The 9,299-nt window shown below is 38.0% G+C and overlaps 2 protein-coding genes across 3 annotated transcripts in view; one reads left to right on the forward strand and one right to left on the reverse strand.

The window, feature by feature from the left end:
• Positions 1-2,884: 2,884 nt before the first annotated feature.
• LOC106812665 (ubiquitin-conjugating enzyme E2-22 kDa-like) lies at positions 2,885-8,370 on the reverse strand. Of its 2 annotated transcripts, XM_014816606.1 has the most exons (7): positions 8,181-8,370; positions 7,624-7,776; positions 6,938-7,020; positions 6,277-6,440; positions 5,963-6,027; positions 5,164-5,258; positions 2,885-3,700 (listed from the first exon to the last, which is right to left on the reverse strand). In XM_014816606.1, the coding sequence occupies exons 1-6, from the start codon at positions 8,241-8,243 to the stop codon at positions 5,187-5,189; spliced, it is 600 nt and encodes a 199-aa protein (XP_014672092.1). In that variant the 5' UTR covers positions 8,244-8,370; the 3' UTR covers positions 2,885-3,700; positions 5,164-5,186. The 2 variants fall into 2 exon arrangements, with proteins under 2 accessions (XP_014672092.1, XP_014672084.1); XM_014816598.1 differs by having other exon boundaries at positions 2,885-5,258; positions 8,181-8,369.
• A 183-nt stretch (positions 8,371-8,553) lies between these two features.
• The window catches only part of LOC106812381 (cytoplasmic FMR1-interacting protein 1-like), a 40,182-nt gene continuing 39,436 nt past the window's right edge, over positions 8,554-9,299 (forward strand). Inside the window, 1 exon segment of the mRNA XM_014816252.1 lies at positions 8,554-8,727. The gene's annotated coding sequence lies outside the window, so the exon portion shown is untranslated.

The raw sequence follows: 9,299 nt of genomic DNA on the forward strand, positions 1-9,299 counted from the left end.
TACACTGATCTCTACTATACTAACAGTTAGTATAGTAGAGATCAGTGTATAGCCCGCGTATATAGTACTAGAGCTGAGCCCTAAACCTAACCATATCAGATAGTTACCAGGGTACGTTCCGGCAGTACCCTGGGGGACATAGACCCTATGAGCAGTACGCGATGCAAGTGGGTGTATGAGGAGAAAAGCTTTGAAAGTTGAAACTAAAATACAGGGTTGCGAGCGTAGTTGCGAGCGTCCCTCCCTTATGTAAGGAGAGAGACGTGAAAAAAGAGAACGAGAAAGATATGGAGAGTAAAAGGAGGGACGCAGGGAGGGAAGAAAGATATGGATATATTGAGAAAAAAGCGCTATGGATAGGAACAATTAAGAGCTAATAATACCCATTATTATAGCTCATGATAGGTATTGTTGCTTATAGGGTCTATATGTCCCCCAGGGTACTGCTGGAACGTACCCTGGGTACGGTCCGGTATACCAGCACGTACCCTGGTAACTATCTAGCTGATATGGTTAGGGTTAGGGTTAGGGTTAGATTTAGGGTTAGGGAGTAGGCGTAGGCGACTCCCGAGACTCGTTAGTGGAGTAGGCGAGGTACGGCCCGGCATATTAGATAGTAGTATTTAATACCAGGGTACGTTCCGGTATACCGGACCGTACCCAGGGTACGTTCCGGCAGTACCCTGGGGGACATAGATTCAGACCCTATCAGCGGTATTGTTAGCTCTTGATAGGAAGGAGAGATATATGCAGAGAGAGGGAGAATGATATAGAGAGGGAGCTCAAGGAGGAGAGGTGGTAGTAGGGAAATGTAGGGCTATTGTGTAAGGGGGGGGAGATACAGATGGAAGGGGTAAGAGGGAAAGGGGCGAGATGGTATATAAGAAGGGGAAGGGGAGAGAGGGGGAATGGGGGAGAGGGGTAAGAGGGGAGAGAAAATGGGAAAGGGGAGAGAGGAGGAGGAGGGTGAGAAAAGGGGCAAGGGGAGAGAGGAGCAGGAGGGTGAGAAAAAAGGCAAGGGGAGAGAGGAACAGGAGGGTGAGAAAAGGGGCAAGGGGAGAGAGGAGCAGGAGGGCGAGAAAATAGGCAAGGGGAGAGAGGAGCAGGAGGGTGAGAAAAGGGGCAAGGGGAGAGAAGAAGAGAAGGAGGGTTAGAAAAGGGCAAGGGGATAGACCGAGAGAGGAGGGAAGCAGCGGGAAAAGTGAGAGTGGGAGAGTAGGAATGGAATATAGGGAATAATACAATTAAAAATCGGAATTGTGTGTACCAATAAAAACATCAAATTTATTTTTGCAAAGATTTCCATTCCACTCGGGTAGCATTTCAACAGGGCATAGTAAATTTTAATTGAAAATCCCAACCAACCTCTATCACAGGTACAACTATAGACAGTCGAATAGTACACACTTGAGTTAAATCATTCCACTCTCACCAAAGAATAGGCATATCTTGCCCACAGCATATGGTTAACATAGCTAGCTCTCTACAATGTGAAATGGGTACACACAGCTTCATATAGATAAATCAGTCATCTAATGAAGATGAAAATGTGCAAGAACCCAATGAAAGCAATCGTGTTGTCAGCCTGTGATGGTGTTCCCCATTACATGGAGATTGCCTGCTAACAAAACGATATTCCAATTGTTAGAGATGATATCAAAAAGTTGCCACACGCATGCGTCGAGTATTTATAATAATTAAAAGACTGCCATGCCCTAGCTCTATCCGTGAAGCCCGTGCTGAACCCTGCTCCACAACAGGAACGAAAGGCTACATGGGTAGACCTACAGCCATTGCAGCACCACCCATGAAAACCTGCGCTGCTTATAATTCTTGTTATTAAAATGTCTCAAGACTGCATTCGCATAAAGCAAAATTAGATATGGTAATCATTCTAATACATACGAGGATATAAATTACATAGAGATATATGGAATAAAAAACAGAATTGCATGGAGAAGCCATCCTTTTTCATTATACAATCTCAGTAATAGAACAAAGCAAAATTTTAAATATCATTGAAAATACTTTTAAAAAACATAGTACTCACGATTTTGGTTTAGGTCTGCATGCTTCTAAATTGAGTATTGAACATTAGCTTAATAACGCTGATAGGGTCTATGTCCCCCAGGGTACTGCCGGAACGTACCCTGGGTACGGTCCGGTATACCGAACGTACCCTGGTAACTATCTAGCTGATATGGTTAGGGTTAGGGTTATGTGTTAGGGTTACGGTTAGGGTTGAGTCAGGTTAGGGTTGAGGTTAGGGAGTAGGCGTAGGCGATCCCTAGACTCGTTAGTGGAGTGGCGAGGTACGGTCCAGCATATTAGATAGTAGTATTTAGTACCAGGGTACGTTCGGTGTACCGGACCGTACCCAGGGTACGCTCCAGCAGTATCCTGGGGGACATAGACCCTATCAGCCTTAATAACACACCGACTACATTTCTACGTACAAACTGCAACGTGTGTATGAGTCAAATGACACATACACATGAGTTTTAACCTGCATGAAGTGTTGGAATTTCCCGAACCCTTTCTTTCGTTAGTAGAAATGCAGTTAGCATGTGACATTTGGATATGCATACAAGTAATAATTTAGTAGGATCATGGCAACTTTACATGGCCTGGGTGAAATTCTTATTGACTATTCATAGTTTCACACATCATGACAGGTCACAAACAAACCTTAATTGCTAGTCACCATTAACAGATAGTAAGCAGCTTAAACCATACTGGCGCTCATAGGGTCTATGTCCCCCAGGGTACTGCCGGAACGTACCCTGGTAACTATTTGATATGGTTAGAGTTAGGGTTAGTGTTAGGGGTAGCGTTAGGGAGTAGGCGTAGGCGACTCTCTAGACTCGTTAGTGTAGTAGGAGAGGTGCGGTCCGGCATATTAGATAGTACCAGGGTACGTTCCGGCAGTACCCTGGGGGACATAGACCCTCTCAGCTATACTGGCACTAACCATAAGAGTCTATACTGTTTGGGGGTGCAGTTGCAGCATACCATTTTATGTTTTGAAATTAATAAAAACTCGCATTTTTACATTTGCTCACTACATTCGTTTAGCATTCGGCTTTATCATCTTTTTGCTGTGGGCAAGTTATGGGTATACACGACATCATTTCTGCAATAGGTATGCAGGCAATGTACAAGTAACACCTGTATAGATAGCTAGTCTAATAACCATAATTAATACCTAACTTTTGCTGTAACAAACTCGTTCTATTTACAATATGAATGGAAGAGAATGCAATATTTCATATGAAAAAGTTATATATGTTATACATAGTTTTCCTAAAATTGGAGCAATCGTATAATAAGATCATTTTATATGACTGAGAATTGATGGATGACCTAAGGGCCAGAGGTCTCAGCAAATGAAAATCAGGGAAAACTTCAAAAACAAAAATCATTAAATGAGGGAAAAAAAATATAACACAAGTTCTATTAACTGCAGGTTAATAGAGGTCTCCACAATTAATCTTCACCCAGTGTGATGACTTCATAAAGCCTTCATATGACCACAAGCCAAAAACATTTACTGTTCAAGTAACAGGTTATAGTAAGCTTTCATTTTTCTCCAGAAATCATAGTTCAAGCCAAAAATATCATGCGCAGAGTTGACAGTGAAAACTTCGGGTTTGTGAATGCCAAGGTTCCTCCTATCAGCTGTAATGTACACTCACACTTTCTTCCATGAAATAAAAAAGAATGCCGTTTACTGGCTACAACTTTGCGCTGCTACATACTGATTGCAGTATCCTTCACAAATGATAGCTCAGTACCTCATATTGACAGCTGTGCATCATAAAGTATACAAGCAAATACACACCAAGCAGAAGAGCGTAAGCATGACCGGCAACAAAACGACCCCAATTCAGTAACAGTATTTTCATGCTCAACTAGTCCTAAAAGCAATTTATTGTTCTTTCTGTACAACACTTTTCGCTTATGCTCAAGTGCCTGTAAAAGCATCACTGCACTCTATAAAAGGCATATATTGATTGATACACACTTGCTATGTGATTCAACCAATAGTGTCCTGAAATTTTGAGCCAACTTGCCTTGTACTGTAATGCATCAATGTCAATAACTAAGATAGGAACGTTGATTGAATAATTTTATCGGATCTCTATAGTTCACAAGCTAATAAAGTTAATTTCAGTTAGATGAGGAAGTCTATCGGAGAAATGGACAAAAATTTCGTCAGTGTAAGTATTTATAACTTATTTTGGATCTAACTGAAATTAACTTTATTAGCATAAAATAAAAACCTGCAGGTGTAAAGACAATTAACCTTAAACAATAAATCAGGCAAGAGTAACACAATGACCTCAGAACAAAAAAAAGTTTATAATCGAATTGATCCAAGAAAACCTACCAAATTGAAAGGAAACATCTCCAACGATTCACAGAGAAATTATTAACAGTTATACGTTTGTGCTGTGAACATAAATGAAAAGTTATAACATCTATGTACTAATATTTACCTTTCCCATAGATTGCATTAACTAACACTACAGGTTACATGCAAAATATGGTACTGGAAAAAAGGTTTGCAAAACTAAGATGATACAGACAAGAAATTAGGCGAGTAGGAAAACTGTGAAAAAATTAGCACTGAGTTATGGTCGTTTTATTGGTTATTTTTATGCTTTCGCTACTTCTGCTTAATCTATTTTTGATTATATGCCACCCAACTACAGCAGTTTACCTTATTTTTCACAAATGCATTTTAATCGCAGGCAATTTCCTAAACACTGATTGCAGTGTATAATTAGCAAAACACTCAGATTGTTTTTGCAACAGAGCTCAATCAATCTCAGGTGCTCTTAATACCATCCCATCCTGGCTTTATCAATCTGAATGACAAGTGTAACTAGGACCAATTAAATGGTATTCTAAATATTTTCAATGCTATACCAAAAAAAAACAATTACAGGGAAATATTATATGCTATCTGCTGGAAGATCCATACAAGTGAAGAGTGCTATTGCACAATAGGCTAATAGGGGTTGTTATGCCTTGCATGAATTTAGAAACTGAATTTAATTTTTTACAAGTATTTTTTCAAGAGATAATTCATCCCACAAACGCAGAGAAAGCAGGTGATAACTATCACATGACAACAAGCCTAGTAAATAACACATTTACCACCGTAAGAGAAACAGCTGTGTTCAACTGAAGATAGTTTCCGTTGCTCTCGCTAGGTCCCAGTCGCATGATGATAAGGCTACACGTGCTCGATGCTGCAGGAAATGTAATGGCAATATAATTATGCATGTAAATATGACTAATCTTTATCATTGTCTCATACAATTAATCGATACTGCCCCCACCCCAAAAACAGCCCTCCACAAAGCACGTTGTAGAAACAATGGTACAGTACGACTGGTCTACAGTGATAATATATAGACTGATGCTATGCTTCTTCTATTATAATTACGACAGATTTATGTTAGAATTAGGTAGTTACACAGAGTCTAAGCTTTGTGAGTGGTCATATCATTCACTGAATAGGTAACACTTAATATTATTTAACTTGTACATTAAAATAAGGGCAAACTGAACCCGCAAGTTTAATGCTACACATTTATAAAACTATATTTCATTTATAATGATTGAATATTATCGGGCTGATTAATAGTGTACAGTAATATATAGTTGAAAAATATATTATAAAAGGACTGCTTCGCACAAGGATTATAGTTTACTAATGAATCATATTCAATTGATTATGTTGGAGCAAGAGGAAGTATCTCTCTGCTGGTTCAGAGAAATATACTTAAATCTGGGATACACACATAGGTCATGCGACCAAACTTATTTATGAATTGATTATCTCGATGCATATCAGGCCAAATTTTATGCAAACTATATAGCCAGACTGGTTGGTCTCGACCAGCAGCAATCACACTGTAATTGGAGTTATGGCACACGTAAACATACTCACTTCATCTACTCCCATATCCGCTAACTGCTTAAGTTTAGAATCCAATTCTGGTGTTCTATTTGGAGCTGCAAACAAAACAGGAAAATTCTGACTAATATATATGAAAACAAATACATACTATTAAAAATTTCATAAATAATTTGTGTTATAATTTTATATTAGTTTTTTGTTTGCATTAGCTATCACAGCCATTGAATTCTATTTATGTTGTAAATAGCAATGTTGTTAAATTTTGTTGCATCAGTATCGCCTCCTGACACATCTTGCTTGACATGAAACTTGAATAATCTAAAACAAAATTAATACATAATTACCTCCTGCATATTTATAGCTCCAATGTTTTGCAGTTTTTACGTATATCTCGTAATTTTCCTTAAATTGCCTAGCGACTACTGCATCTTGTGGATCATCCGGCTCTGCTGCTGCTAGCAGAGCTTGTAGTGATAACAAAACTGTGCGTAAAGTCATTGCAGCTGCCCTGTACATGAAATAGAATTGCACACATCACCTGAAGGTTACTTATGTCACACAGCAGAGTCATTAATCTTGCAAAACAAAATAAATTCACCTAACATGACTCGATATATGATTTTTCAAATAGCCACACAATTCCACAATCCACTGTCATATGCACGTGCAGACAGAATTCACAAATTCATGAATTCGTTTTCGATGGGCACGTTTTAATGCTATAATAAAATGCACATATAAGATCTCTTTGTTTTGCAATACTAATCTCTTGTTAATTGCAAGACATTTAACATGACAACCAGAAACCCAAAGCTACAAAAGAGGTATCAACAGGTTCAAAAGATAATATCATAGCAAGAGCAGTCTCACTGTGTTTTGCAATTAAGACTGCTATATACAGTACCAGATGTGTGTCATTTCTTCTCCAGTATTAGACTACTGCTAGTGTGTGTTTTTTTAAATTGAATTATACAAGATCAAGCATTACACCTTACATCTTCTTACCACTGATCCCGAAGAATATCAAGGCAAATAGCACCAGTGACCGAACTAATGTTTGGATGCCAGATTTTTGTCTGAAATCTGACCTGAAAAAAACAACCATTAATGTAACCAATAAATGCTTCACTTTTGTTGCTATTTTGATGGCATGACCAAGTTAGTACCATATACATCAATAATTGCTTACATTATCATAAGAACCCATCAAAATATTTATAACCTTCTTCATTACATGACACTGAAGAATTATTATTTGGTTTTTTTCCACATACTGTGTATGCACTACAGTCTAAAAACTTAATGTGTAATAACTATGCAAGTTAGATTATCACAAACTTCACATCATTCCAGCTGAATTAATTAGATATTTCTATGCTGATTGTACTGCCAGGCTACAGCACTGTGTCAACTAAAATATGCCTCACTGACAACATTACGCTTTGTGCATTATTCCATGATGCAAGAGCTTCTACACGTCATACAATAATTATAGTTTAACATGCCGGTAAAATGTTCTATCACAGTATCTGTGCGACCAGTGTATCTCACACTCATGATAACAATTAAACTTATCTATAACATCTTTATCACTTACATGGGACAACCTAGTTTCAGGACAGTGACAGAACTAGACCTAGCTCATGATCTCACAATAGTGACAAATTTTTAGTGACATTTTATTAGCTCACCTTGGGAGGATTAAATGGATACGTCTCTGGAATTTTAATCTCTAATATAAACGTTCCACTTTCATATGGTGTATCTGGTGGTCCAGCAATTTCTCCTCTTAGTTCTGTGAAATTGTTATCCACTAATTCCACTTTTATAGCACATTTTGCTGCCTTGAGAAATAAAACAAGTTAAAATGTAAATTGCAATAATGTTTTCGAGGTAGGCATTTTTTAATATTGGATTACTATTTGAACACTATAAATAATGAATTATAAAAGCAAGTTACTTTTTTAGAGGGGATCACTCAAAATGGATAGGATGCCAAATGGCAAATCTCCTGCTCCAGAAATTGATGATTTCTTTGAATAGTTTTTAATTCTACACGTATGTATCGTGGTTGTCTGAAGGCTGAATGGCAGATTGTGGCAAAAGTTTTCCATTTATACGTATAAAAATAGAGAAGCATGCAATCCGACCAATCGATGAATCATGTGTCTGTCATTCATGATTCACGTTCACGTTGTACAGTCGCACAGTCTCAGTCAATGCGAATCGCGATCACGGATCAGCCTACCTCTTCACTTTTAACAACTTCCTTAAACTCCCGCTTTATTCTTGCTACCGCTATATTTGCCATTATAGTACTGGAAATTTATAGTATGTTAAAAACAGTTCTTTGTTGTTTTTGCTGAAACACAAAATTGCTCAGAACTGCATGTTCCGAACTTTTGTTGACATTATGGATACCGGAAATACAGGTGCGAAGTGCCGGATATGCACGCGAATATTCACTTTGATTCAACGTTTTCAAAAAACCTTAAAAAAAGATATAATTAAACAAAAAATAGTACTGTGGTGTTAATTATATACATGATCTATATACGTGCTAGTATTAACGTAAAATATTCAATAATGGAGCGAGTTATGACCGACGACCGCGTTTTTATAACCCCACCTTGGAACCGGAAATGACTGAGGAAATGCAGACACACGAAGAAAATAAACCTGTATAGTGTATAATTTTTCAGTTTTGTACAAATTACAAGGTAGAGAATAATCAGACATGTTTGTTTAGTATGAGTTAAACGAATCGGGTTTCAAATTGGAGAGAGCAACAATAGGTAAAGTAACCAAATACTTACGGAAATAGGTACTGATATTCATAATCATAGCTCCAAGAAACGGTAGGCCTTAGGCTAGGGTTAGAATAGTTAGAGAATCCGTCGCACAGCCTGGTCGGGCTAGGGTACCGGTATTCATTGCTGCTTGCACTTGTCAAGTTGTACTTGTAGCAGTACTGTAGTTGTAACACTAACAGTACTCTAGTAACACAGTAACACTAACTCAGTAACTGTAACCACAGACACTTGGAACGTCTCAATAAAATAAAAAAATGTAAACACGAAATGTATTTTACTATTTACTATCAAAGTCTTAATATGTCTCTACTCTATTTCGCCTATTATTGCCGATAACTTGCTGTAAATGCTGTTCAAATGCTCATCTGCAACACACAAGTACACCGCACGCCCGCCCTGTGCACAAACAACATGAATAAGAGACTAGGTAGGAAAGCATGATCGCTAAATTCGCTTGACGCTCGCTTCATTTCACACCTTCATCACAGCACGAATACACATCCAACAGCTTCCATCTTGGCATCTATGTCTAGCTAAATGTTCACTTGTTCGAA

Source organism: Priapulus caudatus, unplaced genomic scaffold (assembly GCF_000485595.1).
Source record: "Priapulus caudatus unplaced genomic scaffold, Priapulus_caudatus-5.0.1 Scaffold21, whole genome shotgun sequence".
Classification (NCBI taxonomy): domain Eukaryota; kingdom Metazoa; phylum Priapulida; class Priapulimorpha; order Priapulimorphida; family Priapulidae; genus Priapulus; species Priapulus caudatus.